The sequence below is a fragment of the Myxocyprinus asiaticus genome, chromosome 48 (genome assembly GCF_019703515.2).
Source record: "Myxocyprinus asiaticus isolate MX2 ecotype Aquarium Trade chromosome 48, UBuf_Myxa_2, whole genome shotgun sequence".
NCBI classification, from domain to species: Eukaryota; Metazoa; Chordata; class Actinopteri; order Cypriniformes; family Catostomidae; genus Myxocyprinus; species Myxocyprinus asiaticus.
Window position 1 is genome coordinate 13,185,295 of NC_059391.1, and position 26,259 is coordinate 13,211,553.

The following is a 26,259-nucleotide window of genomic DNA, read 5'->3' on the forward strand; positions in this document are numbered from 1 at the left end:
CATCACCAAGGCGACCAAGTAGAATCGCTAAGAGGCCACGCACAATCCTGCAGGTGCTCAGGGACTGAATCACTAGTTCCTCAGTTCTGAAATTGCATCTGTATTGTTTATGGCTTTGTGTTGCTTTTAGCATATGCTATTCATTAAAGGGATACTTCACCAAAAATTACAATTCTGTCAACATTTACTCTCCCTCATGTTGTTCGAAATCTGTTTGGCTTCTTTCTTTTATGTTATGCAAAATGTTAGCCTCTGTCACTATTTACTTTCATAGCATCTTTTGTCCATACAATGAAAGTGATTGGTGAATGAGGATGTCAGACCCTAACATGCTGTTTATCTTATTTGGGTTCCAGAGAAGAAATAAAGTCATACAAGTTTGGAATAACATGAGTGTAAGGAAATTATGACTGGATTTTCATTTTTTGATGAACTACCCCTTTAAGATAATTTATTGAATTTGAATATCTTATATGTTAATTAAAACCGTGGTTTACAAGCCATTTCTGTCTCCACTGTGCTGTGCAATTTGGACTGATCATTAAAATTTTACTTTGTTTTCTATTCATTAGGATCATTCATTAATGCTAATGAATTATCATTTGCCTGTAATGAGGAAACTGTTATCTAACAGTTATGCCATTTAGATTTTTCATTCCTATTTTGTTTTGCTGTCAACCTTATTGTTATTTTGTAAAAAAGAAAAAAAAAAAAAAGAAAAGAAAACTGATTGGTAACATGATGCCACACAAGAATCTTGAATTGCAATTTCCTGGAGCACTTATGTTGCCTAAAAAGCACAAGTTCGAGAGGTTCTAATTAGGCCCTTGCAAATTATATATAGCCCTAGTTCTAATCAGGAGGTGAGCTATGTAAGATAATTAGAGGTAAAGGTCAAGAACCTCCTCCTGCGGTTCCTTTTGAACAAATGTGATCGAAACCACAAGCACCGCAGGACTAATGGCTCAAAAGAAAGACTGTAGACACCTGATAGAGTGAAGAAAGAGGTTTGAGTTTTATATTATTTCACAGATTTTTATTAGATTTAGACTTTTATTGAGTCTAATGAATGGGTTAATTAGAGATGCTGCTTATCACATGTGTTATTTGGCACAAGCCCTATCTCTGTCATTCTCTGTGATCTTATAAAGAACCATCATCATGATTGTTACAAAAGTATCACAATCGCAAAGTGTGGTGACTGAGCAGGCAGAGTCAAATTGCAAAACTAGACAGAATGAGATCACAACAAGAAAACAAATAGGAGGGAAAATGTGAAAAACAAGTTTAACAGTCACGTTGAAACATAAATGTTGGGTCAGACAGGGCTAAATGATGCATTTGTTTGTTGTGTTGGATTGTTGTTATGATTTAGATGCAGTTTGTGAGTCTTCCTGAAAGGAATTCATGAACTTGAAATTATTTTAAATGAACAATTTATAATCTTTTTGTTGAAAACCAGAGGAACATAAGAGTTAATAAGAAACATCAAGAAACCATAAATCTTTAATTGCAGGTTCCTGTGTCTTTAAAATGGTAAATGCCACAGTAATCCTTCTTTAAATCTGTTAAAAGAAAAAATGAACCAGTTTAGTGAGGTGGAAAAATATTATGAAAACCTTGGCGGCCTCTGAAAGGGACTGACATTAGGTAATTGTTAGGTTATTGTTTGATCTTTTCTTAAAAGTTGTCTGTATGAAAATGTACAGTATAAAGGTAAGACTAGATTTTTAGCATTATTATCCTGCATTATTTCCCCCATGATATTATGCAATCTTTTGTTATCTTTGGACACTAGAAAATGCTTTGATCTTTATTATGCTGATATTGATAACTCATTTGTTTTATAGGTAACACTTTATAATAAGGTTTCATTTGTTAACATTAGTTAACATGAACTAACAACAAACAATACTTTTACAGCATTTATTAATCTCGGTTAATGTTAATTTCAGCAAATAACGCATTTGTTTTGTTTTTTTTAATCAAAAGTTGCATTTGTTATCATTAGTTAATGTACTAGGAACTAAAATGAATTAACAATGAACAGTTGTACTTTTATTAACTAACACTAACTAAGGTTAATAAATGCTGTAAAAAATATATTGTTCATTGTTCATGATACCTAATGCATTAATGTTAATGAAAGGAACCTTATTAAATGGTGTTACTGTTTTATGTTATAGAGCTGTTCTGTCTTTGACTGTCTTGAGAAAGCTTGAGAAGGGTGTTGATTGGGATTAATGTGTAATAGCACATACCATTCGAGAATAAAGTGAGGGTTCTGTAAAACCAATGAGTCAAGTTATCCAATGATATTTCAAAGAAACACCATTCTGAATTTCAAATCCATGGTAGTCCTGACTGTGAAATGACAATCGTAAAGCTAGGTCATGAAGACATAATGACTGAGTGAAGTGAACCAGCATCAACTAACCTCGACACCTTGAGAGAGATTTGATATTACAGCTGGCCATAGGCCAACTCCTGGTGACTTTTTTCCATTCAATCCTCACAGGTTGTCCATTGACTTTTATTTTACATTATACGCAAACTTATTTGAAAACTTGCATGCACCAATGTGAACTGAAATGAGTTTGAGTTTTAAGTATTTTTCATTTGAATCTATCTTTCTGGTTATTCTTTAAAGGTTCCATAAATATTTTTTTTGCAAACCAACTTCTCATTCTTTGGAAATAAATCCCAGTAAGAATTATCACCTGCTGTGCGATTTCTTAGAGTTTGTGTTTATGAAGTCTCACAGGTTGTTGTTTAACAGACCCCTGTGCAGTACCAGATTAGGGCCTAATAAGGGAAACAGTCAGTGACATTTGTTGTAAGGAGAAAAGGTGTGAATTCCAGGTCACTTTCTGTGGCTATGTCTCGTGTCAATTGGTTTATGTTTATAACAGTCTTGCTTTTATAACCTTATATGCGAATTTGTTGGTAATTTTGCTCATAAAATGTAAACATAAGTGGATCAAGTCGAGGGGGACTTACATGAGCTATGACTGGCGGGAGTCTAATCTTGAAGCTTAATCTCCATGGCCATAAGGCTTTATGACATGCCTGGAATGGACCAGTAACATTGGATGCTGATGGCACCAGGGCAAAGATTAATCAGCAGCAGATTATTTAAAGGCCATCATAAGGCAAAGTCCCTAAGTTGACTCTGTTTCGTCCACAGGATGAGGAGGCTAAGATGTTCTTGGAGCTGTGTGAAACCCCTAATCATCATTCTCACGCCACTGTCATTGTTACCGCTGCCATTGGTCATCAAGAGAAAGGTTAGACATGCTACAAACACATGTATACATAACATGACAAGCACATCCACTTGTGCAGATTTTTTTAAGTTAATTTAGTCCATCATGTCGGATTGGAATTAGAATAATGTGAATGTTAATTAATATTCATTGAGACTGGACCTTATAAGGCATAACTGTTCTTTAATGTCCTTTAACAGTTTTAAGATGCATTTAAAGAAGATAATTGATTTATGTGAAATTCCATGTTCTCTTAAATTAATTTCTTTAAAAAAGCACAGTTGTGTTATTTTATGTCTTTTAAATTATGGAGTTTGCCCTATAGATTGATTATGTAAAAGACAGAGGTTTTGATTTATTGAGCCCAAGTCTTAGTACTGATTATCTGTTTTGTCTTATCTGAATGAATGTCAAAACTGATTTCATGTCCATTAGGAAGCAGAATGTGCGTACATCCTGATATTAATGGCTGTGTACTGGATGACGGAGGTCTTGCCTTTATCCATAACGGCCTTACTCCCTGCACTGCTTTTCCCTCTGTTTGGAATCATGAAGTCCTCCCAGGTACACTTGCCTGACTTTGTCACTTTATTCTTGGAAAACTAATGTGGATTATACTTCGTATAAACAAAGGATTTCATTCAGCTATTATCCCTCTTTAGGTTGCATCCGTGTATTTTAAAGACTTCCATTTGTTGCTGCTTGGAGTCATCTGCCTTGCAACAGCCATTGAGAAGTGGGGTCTTCACAGAAGGATTGCTCTCAGATTGGTTACTGCGATTGGAGTCAACCCTGGCATGTAAGACCTGTAATTAATCATCAAACAGATATTAAGATATGCATTGTTTTGATGAATGATAGTAGGGGACATATTGCAGATCTTTTTCTTGTATTTGATGTACAGCTCTTTTTTTGTGAATTGTGCCTTCACAGGTTGATGTTGGGGTTCATGGTTGGCTGTGCTTTCCTGTCCATGTGGTTGAGCAATACTTCAACTGTGGCTATGGTGATGCCAATTGTGGAAGCTGTGATACAGCAGGTATTGGATGCAGGAGAAGAGTCCAGCAAAGACCACAAGGGGGCGTTAAATGGCATCGCCAACCCTGCCCTACAGCTTGACGGTAAGTTAGCACTGCTTCTTTAAACTACATAATTTTTCATCTTTAACCTTGTAAAATGTCAACCTTTAAATTGTTTTCACAGATATTGAGGTCCAGTATGAGCAAACTGAAAAGATAAAAAGGTGACCATGCATACAATTGCAAAAGAAAAATTTGCAAGGGAATATTGTGCAGTGTTTTAATGCAAAACTGAACAAGTTGTTTATATACTTATAGCATAGAAGCAGGCATTGTGGAGCCAATTCAAACAGTCCAGACTGAAGCTCCTGAGGAACCTGAAACTGTTAAGGTAAATAAAACACCTGAACATACTTTACACAGGGACGGATTATGACTTGCAAAGGCCCCAGGGCCAATTATCTCCAAGGGCCCCCCTCCCACCCTTTTTTTTTTTTTTTTTTTTTTTTTTACATAGCAACTGGCCCAAAAGTTGTTGAATGTCACCAAACTGGATCGCGCAACATTAAAGCCCAGTCAAGGGCCCCTGGTAGTCAAGGGCCCCTGGGCACTGGCCCCATTGGCCCGGTCGGTAATCCATCCCTGACTTTACAGGAAACATATACACAAAATCCTACTTCCTGCTCTAATTTATGTATACTCTTTATATAAATCCATGCTACTGGATGGTTGTTAGGCACCAACTCCACAGTCAAATGGAAAATACAGGACCCGTGAAGATCACATGATGTGCAAAGGCTTGTCACTTTGCATTGCCTACTCCTCATCCATTGGAGGGTTGACCACCCTGCCAGGGACCTCTACAAACCTCATCTTTTCTGAATATATTCATCAGTGAGTTCACTACACACATTATATTTATATTAATAAATCACATTATTTCTACCTTTTGCTAGTATCCGATTTGGTCAGTGTATCAATATATCTAAACTGTGCTTGTTGTGTTATCAGGTACTATCCAGAATGCAAGACCATTAATTTTGGGAACTGGTTTGTACTTTGTCTTCCCATCTGCATAATTATGCTGGTTTTGTCATGGATATTCCTGCACTGGATGTTCCTGGGAACCAAGTAAGTGACCATTATATCCTCTATTCCATAAGCCGTACCCTGACCCCTCTCTGTCTCTCATTTTCTACTCTACCTCTTAAGCTTTCATTTATATTCATCATTTCAAATCAGACTGTCATTTGCATATTTACGACCTTACCACTTCGGTTTCCTCTACCTGTCTTCAGTCTTCTTCCTCATGCTCACTCTCTCACTCACCATCTGTCTATCTTTCTCATATCTCCAGAATAATCATGTTTTATCAAGCAGAATTCTTCCTCTCACCACTATCAAGATTTCCTTCTTGCTCTGATGAAGAATCACTCGCAGAACATGCAAGTAATTTTTCTTCTCTATATTTCAGTCAATTCATCCACTCAACAGGAAAAATTAACTATACGAGTGCCCTGAAATGACACAGTAAATGAACTGAACAATAAGTGCATATATGCTTCTCTACTTATCCATAGCTTTCGTGCCAGTCTGTGCTCCAGAGAACAGTCAGAGGCAGAAAAAAACACTGCCAAATTGCTGAAGAATCAATACAAGTCACTGGGGCCCATAAGGTTGGATTTTTTTTTTTCTCTCTATAACACGCCAAATATTAGATGTGTGTCATTTTAATTGATTTGAATTAGGTTAAAGGTGCACTCAGTAATAATGCTGTTTAAGTTGCACTGAACCTAGTGGGGTACAGTAGATCACGCATAAAAGGAAGTTCTCGTTTAATGGTGGCATTGCGCCATTTGTTGTCATCCATGATTAATTTATTCTGCAAGTAAAAAATCCCCAATTACAGGGTAATATTGAGATATTTGGCTGGTCAGTTTTAACAGCAGTGCTCATAAATGTTGCCCAGAACTATTTAAAACAAGCAGCTTTTCTTTAAGACAGATATGACCAGTCTTCATCTCTTGTGAGTGTACATCATTTTAAATGTTTCATAAATCCTATTAATTTCTTTCTATTTCAAAAGCTTCATAATTAGTAACAAAATCACTGAGTGCACTTATATTTCAGTTTATTGTACAGAGAATAAATCATTCGTAAGTTGACTTCACAAAGAGTAAACATTATGGAGCTTTCAAATGATTGCTCTGTTTGTCTGAGCTGTCAGACATGTTGATTTTTCGCTCAACCAATGGTATGATATTGCGGCAGGGCTATCCGTTTTTGTAGCAGACAGGGGCGGGTGGGAGTGTATATGAAAATTTTTGAAAACACAGTTTTCCAGGGAGGGGTTGATGGGGTTGGTTTGCCACTGGAGACGTACACCTTTAAGTGCTAAACGTTTATGTATTTTATGCATATTATTTTATTTTGGCTCATGTTTGCAAAGATAGAATGATTTTGAGACCTGATTAAATAATAGATTTTATTTAGGGCAATGAAAAAAAAAGAATTCCTAAATTGTTGGCTGTTTCCCTATATCACCTACTGTTTCACTTCTGATACAGACCCCAGGAGATTATCATCTTGGTTATCTTCATTCTGATGGCCATTTTATGGTTTGTGCGAGAGCCAGGCTTCATGCCAGGCTGGTCATCACTGTTCGCTGAGTGAGTGTTATAAAATTAATTAAATATTGTGAATATATGGAGATCTAGTGTAACAAATACTGCAGTTCTGAAGAATTCATTGTTGTCTTCAATACCAGTGATCAGTGCCCAGTGACTTTAAAGGGATAGTTAACTTTAAAATGAAAATTCTGTCATTATTTACTCACCCTCATGTTTTTCTAAACCCATATGACTTTCTTTCTTTTTGGGTACACAAAGTTAGATTTTTTTAGAAATGTTCTGCTCACTCTTGTCATATGGCAGTGGAAGGTGATCACCTCCAGGATGCAAAAGTATAATTCAAAAGTCTAATAAATTATTCCATGCGACTCATGCCTTTTTTTAATAACATACGTTTAGTTTTGGTGAGGAACAAACTGAAATCAAATGTATTATTTAATAGAAATCTTTGATACTCGGAGTACTTGGAAATCGAACTGAGATAGATGGAGGAGGTTGAGGAGGCCGCACATACATAGTCAGATGTTACAGTCAAACAAAGAGTACAGTAGACTGCAGTGTTTTTGATGTTTTCATTTAACGAAAGAGGATGCCGGTATGTCTGTCACCTCTTGTCCATTCTGAACTGATGTGTGTGACAGACCTCCAACTGAGGAGAGCAAAACTTCAGCAGAACAGTCGGTAGGTGTGGCACCCTCAGCCAAAATCAAGTTGTTTTTTTACTGGCTAGTGAAAGGCTGTTTCAATATACTGTTATGAGAAAGACTTTGGATGACTTACAGTTCACAGTGGATGGGGCTACCCGGTGCGACGCAGAAATAGAAACCAAGCGATTGATAGAATGTCCTGTTGCTTGTTGCGGTTGATTAGGACAAACTCTGCGTAAAATAGAAAAGATACCTTTTATTGCGTGTCGTTTCATCTCTGGTTAGGACACAGTGTTACTGTAGCTGCCTTAAACTCTCCTGTCTCTCTCAGTCCAATTTTTGAGTATTCTGGTTCATACAAATAAGGCTGGGCATAGGAATGCCTCTCATCTTCGTCTTCAAACTCTTCAGACATGTTTTGTATGCTCGGTTCTCTGGTTTATGTGCAGCTGTGTTGTGTTCTTTGTTGTTAATATCGCTGTTGTGTTCTGTTTATAGCAACAACAAAGCAAGTTCTTGCTTGAACGCCCCATCTTGCGTGAACTTCTGCTCTCGTGCACTCACATAAATGAACGCACATAGAAGAGCAATGGTTAGTAAAGATTTTCACAAAATAATAAATTAGATTTCAGTTTGTTTCTCACAAAACGTTATTGTATGCCTTCAGAACAAGGCAAGAGTTGCATGGAATAATTTATTAGACTTCTGAATTATACTTTTGTGTCCATTTGAAGCTTAAATAGGTGGTCATCATCCACTGCCATTGAATGACATCAGTAAACAGATTTTTTTTTTTTTTTTTTAAATCTCCCTTTGAGTACCAAAAAAGAAATAAATTCAAATAGCTTGAGAACACAAGCGCAAATAAATAATGACTGAATTTTAATTTTCCCTTCAAATTACTTAAAAACTAAATTTACAAAAACAAAAGTTTTCATTTATACTTTTCTGTTGTTATCTGTCCAGTTACCGAGGCTATGCTACCGATGCCACTGTAGCGCTGTTGCTGGGTGTAATGTTTTTTATCATTCCCTCGCACAAACCAAATGCAGATCGCTACGGTAATTGCTCTTCATCTTTTATTTTCTGCATGTGCAAAAACATTTAAAATGATTCCTTAGACTCATAATCTGCACAGCAACTTTTCAAAGACATTTTCATTTGTCAGTTGGTGCTGTCATGCCGTTGATTAATGTTCTCAATTCCTGTGACAGATGCCTTGATAACATGGAAGGAATTTCAGGCCTGCATGCCATGGGAGATCTGTCTCCTTGTGGGTGGGGGTTTTGCTTTGGCTGAAGGCACAAAGGTAGGATCAAAAGGTCATTGTTTAATCTTAAACATTAATTTCCTTTTAAATTAAATAAAGATCACACCAAAGACTTCTTACAGCATGCAGCCCATTAACATTTTACAGAGAACAACAATTCCATGATGTCAGTCTCTGTCTGCTTTAACGTTCCATTCAAGCTAATTACATGCCTCCATTATAAGACTGGTACTGAGGGAAGGCAGGAAATCATTTTCAGTATAAAAAACGGCTCCTTCCTCATGTCAATTGCACAGACTAGAAACAAGAGCATTTGCTTCTTAAAATTCTTCTGGTGTAGATGGGCTGGGCTGGGGTCTTATCACCAAGGCTTCAGCTCTGTTTTGATCCAGACACCCAAATGTCATGGCAAGTCCGGTCTTTAAGATCTTCAAAGCAGAAAGGGTGACTGCCGTGCTGCATTCTCCATATTCAATATTAGGCTTTCGGGATGTCGTATCTTGACAAACTTCTAAATTAGGACTCCAGTCTCTGTCGACAAGCATACAAAGAGATCAACATCATTTATGAATGCGAGATCTTCCAATATTAATGGGAATATTGTGCTTGTGGGGCTTTTGTTTGAGTTCATAAATATCATACAGGCTCATGTTTGCAATGTTAGTTTGATATACGTTCACTCACCTTCTGTTTTTCAAAGATGATCTGATTTTTTCCATTTCTTTCATTTTTCCATCAGATTTCTGGTTTATCATCTTGGGTAGCTGAATTGCTGACCCCTTTGGGAAATCTCCCTCCTTTAGCCACCGTCACCATCGCCTGCCTTATTGTCACCTCTATCACAGAGGTGGCCAGCAATGCGGCCACAATCACAATCTTTATGCCTATATTGGCACCCTTGGTAAGTTAGAATCTACTTTCCGTAATGTTATGTAAAGGGGTCATGTCATGCATTTTTTTTTTTATACTTTAGGATTTTCCTTGAGGTTTACTGATGATGTTAGTAAATGTCGTAAATCGTAATGTAGTATTAAATTGTTTTTTTCCACCCTGTTTCTGGCCCCTCTCTCTGAAACGCTGTTTTCTGTGCTGTCCCCTTTAAGACTTCTATATACACGCCCACTGTGTTATGACTGGCTAACATCTTTGAAGCGCATATACCCTCCATCAACACTCGTGGAACTGTTTTTTCCAAGAATAAAAGAAAGAGAACATGCAAGCAATTTACAAAATCACCTGAAAGCACTCAGTCCAGGCTATCATTAATAGCTAAATGTTCCAATTTATGTGAAGCACCAAATCAAACTACTACAGTTGTAATAACATTTGAAAACTGTTGCACTGTTGCTCCCCAATACTTACATTATTAGGCATACAAGATTTGGTGATATAATAATGCTATATAAAGCTGAAAACGTGCTGAGAATGTGAAGGGTTAATAAATCTGTATCCAGCTGAAATAGACAGTCGACCAGGATGTTTGACTCCCATGTAATGGGAAAGAGGGCATGTTCGCCGGGAGGGGGATCACACCCCCGATCATTTGATCGGTCATCCGGGGGAGGCAATTGTCATCTACTGTTTCACTGCTTAAATATAGGATAATGGGCATCCCGATGCATGCATTTTGGCCAAAATACGGAGTGTCCTGGCTAATACGAGACAGATGAGAAGGCAGCCCATAGCATATAATTAACCATTGTCTTTCATTTTGTGAGTAAATATTTATTTCTTTGGTAAGTAACCATGTAATTACCCTGGAGTACGTTTTAAAAATCGAGTTACCACAGCTGCAATAAGGTTTCTAACACACCTGCTGAGGGAGTGACAGAAAACGTACCCTATATCTCTCTTCTTACTGCTCTTATCCAGCACTCAATATTTTTATCTTCCTTTGAAAAGCCTTGAAAGTATAATCACTGATATTTTCTTTTGCTGTTGGAGCAAACAGGTAAGCAAAAATTACATCTGTTGTGGTCTCCCATTCACAGCCATTCAAGTTTACCCAACTATTATTCTACTTCAGTTCTGCAAACCCGGATATGTGAAAAGGGTCCAAAGTTCTCAAAAGAATCCTTAGAGAAATGTGCCAAACAAAACATTTAATCCCACATTGATGCTATCAGGAACTTTGTTAAAAATAAACTTCAGTCACTCTTTCCTAACGTTGTAATCCTTCGGAAGACTATGCAGAAAAGCTGAATTTCCACAGCCAGGACCGACACGTTTTCGAATCTTCCACGACATCGCAATCTATTTGTTAGTTAAATAATAACTACAGCAATTGTCCCTCTAGGTGTGTAGGAATGGCTGTACCTCTGTTCATTCTGACTGCACACCAGTGGGCAGACTAAAGAGGTGATATTGTAAAAGGAGGTGTTGATCTCTTGCTGTAGAGGTGGCCATGCATTAATGAAGGCCCCCTAGGGACGTAGGCAAGTCGTGTAAGTAGAGAATAAACAGTTTTTTTCAGCTTAGTGTCAATAAATGCTTTTTTTGGAGGATGTTTTAAGTTTTGAAATTTACTGTATTATATGTCAAAAGATCAAGGGAAATTTGATTCCTCATGACATGACCCTTTTAAATCTTTTTTTTTTTTTTTTTTTACTTCTGTGAGCTATTCTCATCACAAATTATCTTTTCCAGGCTGAGGCAATTGGAGTGAACCCTCTGTACATGCTGATTCCCACAGCCCTCTGTGTTTCTTTTTCCTTTCTGCTTCCAGTTTCTAATCCTCCTAATGCCATTGTCTTCACTTATGGCCATCTTTCAAGCATGGACATGGTGAGACAGATTCAGTATGCTGTTTAAAAGTTAATTTATGAGTTATAATTCTGTTCAATAGACTTCCTCACAAGTCATTTTGCATTGCAATTTTGATAGATGAGGTAAGGTAAGTTTATATTGTACAGTGACTAAGCTAATATGGTTTGCTTCTCATTGTAGGTGAAGGCTGGGCTGGGTGTTAACGTTATAGGTGTTCTTACAGTCCTATTAGCTCTCACAACATGGGGAACACCTCTACTTAACCTGGACACCTACCCTGACTGGGCACCAGTGGCAAATGTCACTGGAGTATGACCATTATTGTAAACATGTTAGAAATATGATAATTTATTACTTAGTTTCTAAATTATATGGAATTCCCTGCTGTCAGCTGAATAGTTAAAAGTACAGCGCATTCTTTGGACATTCTGTCAGTTGACATCCTGGACTTCCTACAAAGAGGTATGGCCAGCTTGCCTCAAACAGTAAAACAGACAGCTGTACAGTTAAAGGAGCTCCAGGAGATGTTCTGTCTGAACATCACTATTTGTTTATGTATTATAAATACTTTTGTAATAATCTTTTAGATAACTGCCTTAAGGACACATTAAGTCCTATAGTTTTGTACAGCAGGGGCGTACTAGCCATAGGGAGAACCGGTCTTTTCCCGGTGGGCCGGTTGCGAAACTGGGCCGAACGGTGCCAAACGGGTGGCGGTAAGCTGAAACGAGCCGCAGCGTTAAGCCGAACACCTGACAACTTTTGGGCCAGCGGCCATGCTGTACAGCATCACTTACTCAACTATTTTGTGAAAGTTTGTTTAAAGAGACTTACATTTGAATTGGAGAGTGGTAAAAGCTGTTAAAGGATGCTTAAATGTACTTCCACTGATAAGTAGCTGACAATGCAATGTCCATACTAAATGTATTAGATTAGAGATGTTTGTTCAACCTTAAGGACAGTTTGTATGACAGGATTAGTCCTTTTGGTGACAAAATGCACAAATATCTAACATAGCACTTAACCTTTAATATTATTGTATATTTTTGTTATACTGTAGCATGCATATAAGTGAACTGATTTAGTAGAAGAATACTAAAAATTGCTTGTAAAGAAAGGAGACCAAAAGAGTTAATAGACAGAGCTGATAACAGACTAAATTTTCATGAAATTTGTAAGAGGACAGTGTTTATTTGCAACTTAAGATTCGGCACTGACTTTAAAAAACTGCCTTTGCATACAATACTCCCTCTAGTGGTCAGCAAATAAAAGCTCTTGCACAATATGGACAATATTATTTCGCTCCTCTTGAGTTGGTTTCAGGGGCATTAGTCAGAGTATCTCTGTTAGATTTGTAAATTGGATTCTTAGCACAAATAACAAATATGTTTCATTTTTATTTATGCTATTTATTGTGTTTATTTGTTTTATATTCTCACCAAATAATGTCTTGCTTAACTGCCTTTAAAAATCACCTGACAGAAGATGTCGGTGTTTATAAATGGAAACTTGATATCAATTTTGTCATGGATTGATGCATGATATCTCTTTGTTACTATTCTTTTTTTTTTTTTTTTTTTTTTTTTTTTTTGTCCCCCCGACCCAGAGTTTTTGTGAGGTGACATTAACACTTGGAGTTACCTATTTATCTTATCGACTTTAAGCCATGTGGCTACAATGCAAGTATAATGTAAGTCGTTCTAGACTGAACATGCGTTTCACTGTTTTTGCCAAAAAAAAAAAACAAACAAAAAAAAACCCATTCATAGCCATCATGTGCTGGCAGAGTTTGTGGTGATTTTAATAAACAATAGTTTGGAGAAACTGTCATCTGTATCAATGTGAATTGAGCTGTGTGCTGAGTGGATCTAATTATTGTAACCCAGAATTATATGTTTTGGCAAATCTAGTCTGGGTAGCAGACATATCAAAGAGATTCAAGAAAGACAGATTAGCTTTGAGGAAATGGGGTTACTAAGAAAAATGGTCTTATATATATATATATATATAATCTGTGGAGGTTGACAGGAAATGGCTCTGAAAGCACATTTATCTTATCAGCAATAATGAAATAAAAAAGTTTTCTCCCTTTTTCATTAGGGTTGGAGAGATTAACAATACACTTCAGAAATACACAATGTATAATAAGAAGAAAATATGTCACAGTCATTATTGTTAAAGTTTAAAATACAAGGTTATGCATATCAAAAGATGCTCTAACATACAGTCTAAATGGGCCTGGGGTTATATTTGTACTCAAAGTAATGAGAACTAATTCAGCAAACCACCCACTTTATTAAAATTCATGCATGCCATGCAACCTGCAGCCATTTCAATACAAGGTCACTGTTCAGTTGTGTCTGAGAAAATGACAGCCTGTCTGAAGGGTCTAATCTCATTACTTAATACATTCGTATTTATTTCTTGTAAACTAAAGTGCAAGGACTATTGAGTTAAACAATTAACAATAGCATTTCTCCAAGACATATTGTTAGTCATCAACATCATTTATAATTGTCCTGTGGATGCTAGAGATGCTCCGAACAGGATTTTTACAGCCAATCACCGATCTTCTTGTCACCGGATCGGCCGATCCTGATCATTTAACCTTTTATTCGGATCTCTGTCATAACTGGCTATATGTAAGCTTTCTGCACAATTTTCCTCTTCCCAGTAATATCAATTTGCCTAGTTTTTTGACAAAAAGAAGTTTAAAAAGTTTAAAAGGCTTATTAAAAAAAAAACTTTTAAAAAATAAGACTTTAAAATCAGAATAGGCTAATAAAATATTATCTATATTAAGATAGGTAGCCCTATAAAAAAAAATGAAGCTTAAACTGAAGACAAACTGATAACCCATTGGTGGAATTAAACTTAATGTGACATTTTTGGTTATTGATTAATTATTTCATATAATTATTATTATTCCTTATTTTAGTTCCATTTTATTTTTGCATTATATTTAATACATTATATTATGATAGCTTAATGTTGTTTGAAGAATTATTTTCATTTAGTTGGATGGTTGTATTAATAGTTTTCACTTGTTGCTACTTTCACTCTCTCATGAGGGCAAGAGATGTCTCTGGACTATTGTTAATGCCGTTCAGTTGGGAGATATTTCATAAAGATGTTTGAATTACACCACATCTTGTAACTTATGTTATTACTGAGATGTGTGAAACAACACATTAACAGTACAGTACACAAACTTTCCATATTCACCATACCTCTCCCACTGCATCGTTCTTATCTGCTGTATCAAGTTTGTCTTGCAACACTATGCCAGTATTCTCCACACTCTGTGATGCCATGACAGTGCAGCTGAAGCCTTAAAGGAGCCGAGCGTCTTTTGCGACATGAGCGATAGTTTATGCGATAGGCCAAATTACCAATCACCGATCGAGTCATAGGATGTGAATATCGGCCAATACTGATCGGTGGCCGATCCCTTGTGGATGCAAAATTAAGCAAAGTGAATATGAAAGGTTTTCGAAACATTGCTGCTCTGATCAGAGGCACAAAAACCATATATGAAATGTATGCAACCCATAGGGGCATTATATTAAGGGGGGCACGGCGGCACATTAAGGGGGCGGGGGGTGGGTTGCCCCTCTGTAAGGTGAAAGGGGGCACCAATGTAGGTATCGCATACATCTTCGAAAATGGGTAGTTGCACCCTGGCTCTGATGGACCCTTTTCACACTTCTGAGTTTTTGAAAACGCAAAAGTAAAGGATTTCAGGGTAAACCTTGATTGCGGTAAATGAGAGTAAATGGGAGACCATGACAAATATAATTTTTGCTTAACCATATGCTCCAACATCAAAAGAAAATGTCACTATTATGCTTCCACAACTTTCCTAATGAAGTAAAAATAGAGAGCGGTGGATTACGACAGTCAGAAGAGAGAAGATGGCAAATTTAATGTCACTCTCTCAGCAGCTGCATTAAAAACTTCATCCCATCTGCGGTAACTCGTTTTAAAAAACTTATTCCAGGGTAATATAATACAAAGTATAATGTTATAAATGTACACCAAATAAAAAAGTAATAAAAGCAAATATAAAAAATGTTTGCTAGATTTACGCAGCTAAATAAGTTGGAAAGGCGTCATCAAAGTCTGTGAAAACGATCCACTGTTTGCCTATTTACGCTGAAATTTTAACTGAAATCTACATAATTATTATAGTTTCCATGACCATGTTTACACCTGACCACAGCTTGTCCAACAAATGGCTTTGTACAGCACCACTTAATCCACTCTTTTGATGACTGCTGTCCAGTTTGTGAAAGTTGATGTTCAAAGAGACTGAAACATGAAAATAGGACACTATGCTTAAATGGACAATGCTTTGAGCTGAGTTGCATCAATAGGTAATGACAGTGCAATGTACATGCAAAATGTTATATTATATTAGAGATATGCCAGGGATAGTCCAATTGGTAACTGTGCACAATGCTATTTTTATGATTGTATAATTATTTTATTTTTTTGTTATACTGTAGCATGTATATACACATAAGTATGAGTATGTGTTAAAAATAATTAATAGACAGCAGTAGCAGTGTAAATCACTATGCAAACCACGCAATTGCATGGGGCACCGGATACCATCTCGGAGCAGTTCACGTGCATTGTGGAGGCAAAGTGCTGCAGGTACACCCATTCGTGCAATTCCAAACATTTGAAGTTGCTTAAAGGAATAGTTCACACAAATATGAAAATTTAAAAAATAATAGTTTGGGTTCAGAAGAAATGTATTTGTCAAATGGAGTCTTGTGGATTATTTTGATGCACCCTAAATATGCATTTTGGACCGTCAAAAAATGTAGTGCATTCACTTGCATTGTTTAAAGGAGGAGGCCTGAAATGAAATCCTAAAAATCTTAAATTCTGTTTTGATGAAGAAAGAAACTCAGATACATCTTGGATGGCCTGAGGGTGAGTAAATTATCAGCAAATTTTCATTTTTGGGTGAACTATTCCTTTAAAGTTATTATATAAATGTGACAGTACCACAGAAATAGAGGCGTGACAGCATTTCACCAGATATTGTAATAAGGAACTTGATAAACCATATATACACTGTACTTTCAGCTAGGGCTGGGTGAAATGCAAAAAATATTTTAGCGATAATTGCCTTAAAAAATATCGCGATATCTGATTACATCATCAACACACCCCCCAAATCCATGGTTTTGCCATTTCCCGATACTGTCGATCATCATCTGTTCGCCTGCTTTCAGCCATCAAAATAAAAGCTCCAGGTTAAGGTGAGGTACAGTATGATAGAAATATTTTACTGTCGAATAAAACAAATGATCAAAATATTGATAATAACAATTCAGTATTATATTATAATAATAAACTGAACAACAATAAATAATTGTTGGGTTATAAAAATAACTAGGATCCCAAAATGTTGTAGTTTTTGCACATCCTATTCATTTACAAAAAATGAATCTGAAAAATGATTTTTTTCAATACATGTAGGTAAATGTTGCTTTTTATTACTGTATTTGTGCATAAAAATTAATTCTATTTATTACAGTATATATATTAAATACCATTCTTCCATGGAAAAAATGTGGAAAACATGCATGTATATTTTAATTTCATTAAACACTTTGAATGTACTTGAACTACAATGGCTGTAAGGACGAATTAAAAGAAATTATGTAATATCTGATCAAATAGCACAAACTTGTCAACATTTATATTGCATTTCGTCAACAGACTAAAAGGCATTATATACACTGGAGGCCAAAAGTTTGGAATAATGTACAGATTTTGCTGTTTTGGAAGGAAATTGGTACTTTAATCCACCAAAGTGGCTTTCAATTTATCACAAAGTATAGTCAGGACATTACTGATGTAAAAAACAGTACCATCACTATTTGAAAACAGTCATTTTTGATCAAATCTAGACAGGCCCCATTTCCAGCAGCCATCACTCCAACACCTTATCCTTGAGTAATCATGCTAAATTGCTAATTTGGTACTAGAAAATCACTCGCCATTATATCAAACACAGTTGAAAGCTATTTGGTTCGTTAAATGAAGCTTAACATTGTCTTTGTGTTTGTTTTTGAGTTGCCACAGTATGCAATAGACTGGCATGTCTTAAGGTCAATATTAGGTCAAAAATGGCAAAAAAGAAACAGCTTTCTCTAGAAACTCATCAGTCAATCATTGTTTTGAGGAATGAAGGCTATACAATGCTTAAAATTGCCAAAAAAAAAAAATAAATAAAAAATAAATAAATAAAAAAAAAAGAAGAAGGTTAGAGTGGGCAAAGAAACACAGACATTGGACAACAGATAATTGGAAAAGAGTGTTATGGATCTTAACCTTAACCTTGAGCTTTTGTGGGATCAGCTAGACTGTAAGGTGCGTGAGAAGTGCCCGACAAGACTGCCACATCTATGGCAAGTGCTACAGGATGTGTGGGGTGAAATGTCACCTGAGTATCTGGACAAACTGACAGCTAGAATGTCAAAGATCTGCAAAGCTGTCATTGCTGCACGTGGACGATTTTTTGATGAGAACTTTTTGAAGTAGTTTAAGAAGTTCAGATTCTTTTTTTTTTTTTTTTTTTAAACTGTAATAGTAATTTTTCACATTATTAAAGTCCTGACAATAAATTGTGATCAGTTGAATGCCACTTTGGTGAATAAAAGTACCAATCTCTTTTCATAAGAACAAAATCTGTAAATTATTCCAAACTTCTGGCTGCCGGTGTGTGTGTGTGTGTGTGTGTGTATATATATATATATATAACACAATATAATTTTTGGAGCCATGTCACATCCAGCCCCCCAGTTGGACGGTTGCTTGGGGCCTCGAAAATCATAACTCTGCCCCTGAATGTTTAAAGTCTGAGTTAGTTTGCATTTCTTTGCCTATGGTTTATTTTGCTCTCTTGAACTATAATGCTGAGTTCCTGGATTTTTATACTAATACTAACTTTTAGTGAACATTATTTATCAAGAAGGAAGGCTATTTTATAATGAAAACTTGCATCGGTACCTACAGACTGCACCTTTAAGAAGGGAACCTCCCACGTGTTGCATGTTGTCCATGCCACAGGTTGCCTACCTGTCTCTGCACTATCCTCCTTGCGCTCACGAGAGAAAAGAATGAGCTTAAATTCAACCGTCAACGAATCGATCACGGTTTGACTCCGCCTTTAAAGTCTCGACTCTCGAGACTCACACATTTACATTCTCAGAAAGAAAAGAAAAAACAGAGGTCGTCAGACACCTCTCGGGGTTTTCTCGTGTTCCCACAGCTGTGAGGACTTATCGCCTCTTGAGTGTCGACTATGCTGGACCCGTCCTCCAGCGACGAATCTGAGGGGGAACTACCACCTGAGGACGAACCGCCCGTTAAAACTGGGAAACCCGTTAAAAAAAGTCCCAAACCCGAAAAGACGTCGGATGCCCCGCGAACCCAAACCAAGGAGCCGGTCCCCTCTCCCGCTGAGGTGGACAAAACTGAGCAGGAGAGACTTCAGAAAGATGAGGCGGAGAGGAAAACTAAACTACAGATTTACCTGTTTGTGTTGAGGTGTATCGCGTACCCGTTTAACGCCAAACAGCCCACAGATATGACTCGTCGTCAGCAGAAGGTGAGTCACCGTTAAATCGCCGCTTCGAATTTTTTCGCGCTTTAAAATCATGCGCGCGTGCTACACTCCTGTCAATCAATCAACTGAAGCTTCCAAACGCTTTTTTGAGATCCTGTAAACTTCTGTCTTTTCTCATTATGTACTTCCAGCACATTACTCGGGTTTACTAGGGCTCCCATGGCGAAAAACAGAGACATTTGAAATTGTGATTTCCAGGCAAGAGAAAGACAGACAAAAAAATGTAACATAAAATTCCTACGTTAGCATACCAGCATATGCTTCGCTCTAAAATATGTAATTGGCTAGAATTTGCGCTTCCTACAATCTATGTACAATTAAAAGAAAAAATCGTATTAAGTTATCATGAATGATTGGACGGTTAATGGAAATGTATTGTTCAAAGGGTGTTTGAAATTCTGGGATAGGTTCAGTAGTTAAAAAAAGTACTTTTACAGTATTAAAAGGAGATCTTTTTAAGATTGACCTGTTATTTATCATACATATAGAGAGAGTTTCATCTGTTTTGAATCTGAATGTTAATGTATTTTGCATTGATAATATGGTGCATGCCAATTTTTTTTATTTTAATTGTACACGAGTACATGATCTTCTATGTATACTATTGTTCAGTTGTGAATTGATATTATTACACTTCTCTTGGTCTAATGCGGAATCACTTGTGGAAACAAGTACAGCTTCTATTTTTACCAACACACACCCACTAGCTCTAACATATGCAGTTTTTGGACACAACCTATTAAGCCTTTTTAAGGTCTACTTAATGCATGTAATCACACATCTAAAAGTGGAAATTTCCTCAATGCAACTGTAATTTTATAAGACTCTACATGTGATAATATCTTATCAACTTTGCACAATGGGACCTGTACATTGCATTCCAGTTCCAGGTGTTTAAAATGGGGGGGCATTTCTCAAAGTTATGTTGTGTTATGGTGATTGTTTTGCTAAAGGCTCTGGTGGGTCACACCAACCGACACATTCTAGTTACGTATGATATCTGTTTTACCCTTTGTGTGGTTTTCAATGACAAGGTGTGAGCAATACAGAAATGGCAGTTTAGTATATCTTAAAGCCCCCTCACATTAAACATCTAGGCAATGATTCTTTCATTTTTTTATTTTTTTTTACTGTGCATTTAGAAAAAGTGTCACAAGCCTTACGTGTCTTTGTCTTACAAATATAAATCTATATGATCTTTCAGGTTGCAAGCTTTTTATATTGTATTAAGTCCTTAAAATGGTGCAGATGGACGCTAAATTAAGCTTATACAATAAACCTTATGACCTCTGAATTATTGCCTAGTGTTTGATGAGATGCTTGAGGGTGCAACAATAGCCTCCCTCTAAATGTCAGATTACACAAGTCTTGCCCTTATTTATATGTAAAATTGAAAAGAAATAAATCTATCCTTAGTCTTAGTGAATAAATATTCTCAGGTGGAGATCTTGAGAGTAGCCAGAGGCATATTATTGATTTTTCTGTCATGGTACATAGAAATAGCTTTGCCACCTAAATGAGAAGGTAACCTTCCTGGCTTTTCAGATCTGATCAGGTGATATTCAAGCATCCCTTGAGGCATTATTTTCCTCCTAGATGTGATCCAGGTAGTGAGGCAAACTCCTTTATTGCACTACATATGATCAGCCATCATTCCTTTCTGATATGCCACTCTAAATAATATAAGGGAGTCAGTGAAAGTGCTGCTTGTTAGCCTTTTACAGTCACTTGGGATTCGGATACAAATCTTGTGTCTTTTGAGATGTTCAGAGCATCAGGGTGACTTTGTACAAGATCGCTTGTGTGTGCATGCCGTGAATGCATTATTATGCATGATCTCAAATTGCTTCTTTAATCTCTGCTACACTGTCAATGTAACTTTGTTACTTTCAAAGTCTGTATGCATGCTATCAAAACTACAGTGCACTTACATTGTACGGTAGTTTAGTTTTAGCAAATCTGAGCCTGTGATAAAGGTTAGTGGGACCATTTTAGTTTTAGTTCCATTATATCCAATTATTTATTATTTATTAGATATTATTATTTACATTACATCCCTGATTATCCACTTTCTGGTCCTGAGCCTGAACAGACATTAAATAATCAGAAGTTGACAATCACAATTGGTGAAGTCAAATTAAAAATATCTACTTTGTTTACAACCTAGCAAAGCCTTGATTTCTTGTCTGGAACTCAGAGCATTTTGTTTCATTAGTTTGATTTGATGATGTAAGTTACACACAGTATGTAGGTACAATTTAAAAATATAGGCATGTCTACTTGTACAGTATGTTTGTTTACTGCTAGTAATTGTATTTCTTACTAGACATTCAAATGTCTGTTGAATTCAATCTAAATGTGAATATCTGCCCACTGGGAGACTAATCTTTGTTTATGAGCCAGATTCCCTGCAGATGAGAAGCAGCTACTGTGCTCACAAATTTTATGCTGACTGACAAGTGGGTTGAAGCATTCTCTCTTTCTCTGGTACTCTCCCTATATCTCTCATACCTATTCTCTTCCTCGCTTCCATCATTTTATTTTTATGTGTCCCTTTTTGTATCTTCATTTTCATCTGTCCATTGTTTTTCAGTTAACTGAAGAGCAGCCTCATAGCATTGCGCTTATGTGCTCCAGTTTTTGAAAGCAGCTGACAGAGAACAGCAGCCTGGAAACTAATGGATGTCCCACCCGTGCCTTTCACATGTCTAATCCCCTGGCACAAGAATCTTGTGTTTATTTTTTTGTCTTTTTTCCATTCCTAGTAGCTTTAAGATTTAGTTTATGCAAGTAGGCTTTCCTGTGTTTCTCCACGGGAGACAAGTCCTGACTTGGCGGGGGGATAGGCAGGCGGATGCCTCGCTGGAGGCAGATATTTCCCTTCCCTTGTCACTTTTGCTCTCCATGAAATGCATATCTCCACTCAGAGTTATGTAAGGCCACCTCTTTGCAGTGCAGCGATAGGAAGTCACAGCAAGGTTCAGTGGGTGCTACCCTCACTTTGCACTCTGCTCCATGAAGCTCGAGGCAAGATCAGTTGAAGTAAAGAAAGTGGATCCTCTTGCTAGGAATTGCATATTCAAACATTGTCTACTTGTGAGCAACACATTTGAAGTTCCCAAACTATAAAGTAGTAGAGTCTGCAGAGAAGTTATGACCTAAAGCAGGTGCCTTGCAGAAAAATCAACTTTGTGAAAATCTTTTGGGAACAGCAGGTGTGTAATGAGACTTTGGATCGGTGACGACTCCAAAATGCAATTGTTTTGCTTGCCGACATCTCTTGCATGGGATAATTCTATTATCCTCCTACCCATGTAATCTCTGCCTCCTCCTGAAAAGGTTTATGCTCCAGCACCAGAAGCCAAGCAGGAACTTTAGAGGCAAAAGTGGCATGGCGTAAGGCAGAGCAAATACAATCTAGCAGCTTTTCTGTCTTCTCTTTATTTAGCTGGACGCTGATAATTTGTTTGTCCAGTAGACAATGTTATCTGGATATGAGTCTGTCGTCATCCATCCCCAATCATACCGTGGTCCATTTAATTTCAGTCAGTGAGTTCTCTCACTAATGATGCCCATAGGGGTTTTTAGCACTCACCAAGCACTTGCGTGTTGTTTCTTATTTTGCCACAGCCTGGTGGGATTCCGTTTAACTTTTGCATTAAATGATTGTTTTATTTGGATTTGCAAAAATTTGGTTGAGTGATGGAATGCGATATGAACATGGGACCTGTTCAATCATCACAAGCATTTGTAGAGATTCTGTATTTCTGCATATAAAAGTTGGTCTCAGTTATTTCATAGTTGATGTGCTAAATAAAACAGAGCATTAACATCTGCTGTAAAGAAGCCAATGCTCGTTTAATTGGACAAACTGCTCCCAGAGCACCTGTTGTCTTAAAGCTATAGCTCTGTAACGAGCTATATTTCCAGTCCTGTTTTTGTACTGAAAAAATGACTCATGAAATAAATGTTTTTTTGTTGTATCTAAGGGAATATGAGAACATTGGATTTAACATTAAGATCTTACAGCATTAAAAGTCATTAACCAGCTTCCCAGTGTGAGTTTGTAAATGTGTGTGTGCTCGTGTGTTTCTGATTGAATAAACTCTGTGCCTGGTTAGGTAGATCCTTTTGTGTTAAATTGGGAATGACACTTTATATAAGCGATCTTTCTGACTTTCATGCCTCATCTGTCAGCTTGCTGCATTCTCGGATAGAATTTTGTGTTAGTGTGCATGTTACTGTGTATGTTTTGAACTGTTTCTTTATAAATGATTATGTTCAAGTAGATGCTGACAAATTTTGCCTCCCAATTTTGGAAATTGTTGACTAATGTGACTGTGACTGCTTTATAATTGCTGATCGACCAGTTTGGGTTTTTCAATGGCCAATGCTGATTTCTAGAGAGCAAGACAGACAATGCCCAATTCAATGCAACAAATAGGGGAGATTGGAGTAGGCTGCACCACTTTTTTACTAAAGTTGTCCTATAGGCATAGAGAAATTAGATGATGACTCGTGAGGTTATAATTCAGGATGCCGGCTATCAACTAAAATGAGAAGAAAGTGTCATATGGCCATACAAATATGTAGAAGGAAGTCATTGGGGAGTATGTGAACAAATTCAAAGTTTACAAAGGTACATTTCTTATGCCTTTCACCACTAAGGCATTATTCCACATTCCAAGTTTTAACAATAAACATTGCAGGACATATGATGTTGGTTCTTTCTTTGCAGTTTCTCCAACTCTCTGAGGCTGAGCTTCAGCTTTGCTTAGATTCTTCGAAGGAAGTTGGCCTCCATTTAAAAAAAAATGCTTACCTCTTTTCTTATGTGCATCTCTCAGTTACAGGTAACTGTATATGATGAGCCCTTTTCTTGCCCCCTTATGATGAAAAATGTGCCCCATTTATTAGATTAAGGGGGCGAGCCAGTTTGCCCACTGAAATTGCTTACCCTACTTTGCATATGATATACAGATTTTTTTATAATGCACATTAATGATTGCAAATGAACAATTATTTTACTCTTTTATATTTGTTTTGTACAGCTAAATGTCTAGTTTCTTGAATTTAGCTATATACGAGACTGAGAATAAATCTAAATAAATTTTTTCCTTAGTTTACCAAACTGCCTGTGATTTGAATTCTTTTTTTTTTTTTTTTTTTAACACATTTACACTATCTTTTTGGTAATTGTAGTGATGTGGAGTGGAGAGCTTTGAGTCTCTTGAGCTCTGATTAAGTGAAGACCTGGAGATTCAAGGCTTCAGAGAGGGCTTGAGATAGAGGAGAGTGCAGAACAGGAGATCGAGAGGTTGACTTGGCCACTTTGAAGAATGACAGAAGGTCTAGATAATGTGGAAGAAGAGGAGCTTGACAAGGGGCTTTGGTTGAAAGCATAATTGCAAGCCCCTTACCTGGGTAATGATTCTCTCACCCTTAAGGGTTTCCCTTTTTTGCCAGAGGATGTCAGAAGCCACCCCCTTCCCCCTAAAGTTTTGTGTGAATCAGAGAGGAAATCAAGGAGTGAAGAGTTTGAGAATGCGGATGCTGTTGAATGAGAGGATGTGAAAGTGAGCAATTGCCCGTAAAGGACATCTGTATGCAGATAAATGCACCTCAGTCACCCATATACATACCTTTACACGACAGCATGCCTTATTTACAGTATATTACTTCAAACAAGGGACAATCTCTTGTGCTGAGATGGTGGAAACCAATGAGCTGGGAGAGTTTCATTTGAGGCTGTCCACCCTGGAAGAGAAAGTAATGTACTGCATAGCTTCTCAACTACAGTAATTATGCAAGTCCCATTGGATTCCCCAAGTATGTAGACTTTAGAGGCAGAATAGATGCCATTTAATTTGATGCAAAAAAATAAGTCTGTGAGGGACAGTAGGACATTCTGTTAAATATGTTGTGCCGTCTTAACAATCCCATGAAATCTCTTGACCAGCACAGTTTTCTGTCCTTTATTGACTTGGTTCTAATAGAAACCAGAAGTTTGGCCTGGACATATTGTAGGGCTCAACCCCTTTTTTAACACTTTAATAAGCAGACTGATCTCACTGTGAATTCAGCGACAGTAGGTCAAAAGTTCTAAAGCTGAAATCGCGTTTTGCTTACCAAAATTCAAATCACTGCCTCCAGTGACTGAAGCTAGAAGTGTTGTTGAACACGTGAGCTCCAGTTCCCAGTTAAAATGTCCACAGAACGCTGCCAAAAGTGAGTTGTTCTTAGTTGTAAATGTTGTAACACAGGCATTAGGAATGCATATTTTACTAATCAGATGCCCTTACCAAAACCCCAACTCTGAGCCTAACTGTCAGTGGAGTAAAAATGCAATCTTTGAGGGAAAATGCAACTTCAAAATCGCACTCATCGTTGATTATTTTAACGCAATTACTTTCTGGTTTACATGGGACCAAAACCTGTGTCTCTGAGATTTCTTGTGCAAAGTGTCAAATATGGCATAAACAGAATCAAGGAATTTTCTTTCATCACCAACAAGTTTAAAAAAAGTACTAGGTTAAGGAAAAAGGCTCTTGCTCTCTGATGGGCTGTGTCTGATACTGTCATTGTGTTAATCAACATTGTTCCAGTGTTTCAGTCAAACAGACATGTGCAGAGCCTTCTGAGAACAAGTTATGATACATTCTGAAAGCAGCATAAGGGTTCAGAAATGAGCAGGAGCAGCTGAAAACATGGCGGGGGTGTGTAAACACGTACACAATCACACACAGCATGCAGCTCTTTATCAGCGGAGAGCAGAGAGGAGCTTTAGGGCAACAGGAGTCGTGACAGGCCTGTAGGACAGTGAGTTGCTGCATGGTACCTCTCTCTGCAGTTCTCTTGATGTTTACAGTGAATTCCCATGGGAAAGGACAAGCGAGATCCAAACATGACACGAGAAATTAGTGTTTTCTACTTGGCAGATGATGGAACGCAATGGGAAGAGATGACCATTTTGCAAAAAGACCAGACAATTGATAAAAAATGTAAACTTG

The 26,259-nt window shown here is 37.1% G+C and overlaps 2 protein-coding genes across 3 annotated transcripts in view; both read left to right on the forward strand.

Moving 5' to 3' along the window:
- The first annotated feature begins 16 nt into the window (after positions 1 to 16).
- On the forward strand, positions 17 to 11,913 carry LOC127437329 (solute carrier family 13 member 1-like). Its single transcript, XM_051692169.1, has 16 exons — positions 17 to 53; positions 3,188 to 3,287; positions 3,702 to 3,830; positions 3,929 to 4,065; positions 4,200 to 4,387; positions 4,470 to 4,509; positions 4,604 to 4,676; positions 5,022 to 5,179; positions 5,297 to 5,416; positions 5,866 to 5,961; positions 6,853 to 6,954; positions 8,529 to 8,623; positions 8,777 to 8,871; positions 9,572 to 9,733; positions 11,479 to 11,616; positions 11,779 to 11,913. Exons 2-16 carry the CDS (start codon positions 3,189 to 3,191, stop codon positions 11,911 to 11,913), a joined length of 1,767 nt encoding a protein of 588 aa, XP_051548129.1. The 5' UTR covers positions 17 to 53; position 3,188.
- Positions 11,914 to 18,915: 7,002 nt separating this feature from the next.
- LOC127437733 (calcium-dependent secretion activator 2-like) overlaps positions 18,916 to 26,259 on the forward strand; it is a 213,107-nt gene continuing 205,763 nt past the window's right edge. For both annotated transcript variants that reach the window (XM_051692847.1, XM_051692848.1), the window contains exon 1: positions 18,916 to 19,231. In XM_051692847.1, coding sequence (XP_051548807.1) covers positions 18,926 to 19,231 — 306 coding nt within the window. In that variant the 5' untranslated portion in view covers positions 18,916 to 18,925. The remainder of the gene's footprint in view (positions 19,232 to 26,259) is intronic.

What these genes read in the sequence shown, in the direction of transcription:
- LOC127437329 (XM_051692169.1), top strand. Translation starts at nt 3,189, where the DNA reads ATGAGGAGGCTAAGATGTTCTTGGAGCTGTGTGAAACCCCTAATCATC. An exon ending in CCCTGCCCTACAGCTTGACG is followed by an intron (nt 4,388 to 4,469) that starts GTAAGTTAGCAC and finishes TTGTTTTCACAG; the next exon opens with ATATTGAGGTCCAGTATGAG. An exon ending in TGGATGTTCCTGGGAACCAA is followed by an intron (nt 5,417 to 5,865) that starts GTAAGTGACCAT and finishes ACTTATCCATAG; the next exon opens with CTTTCGTGCCAGTCTGTGCT.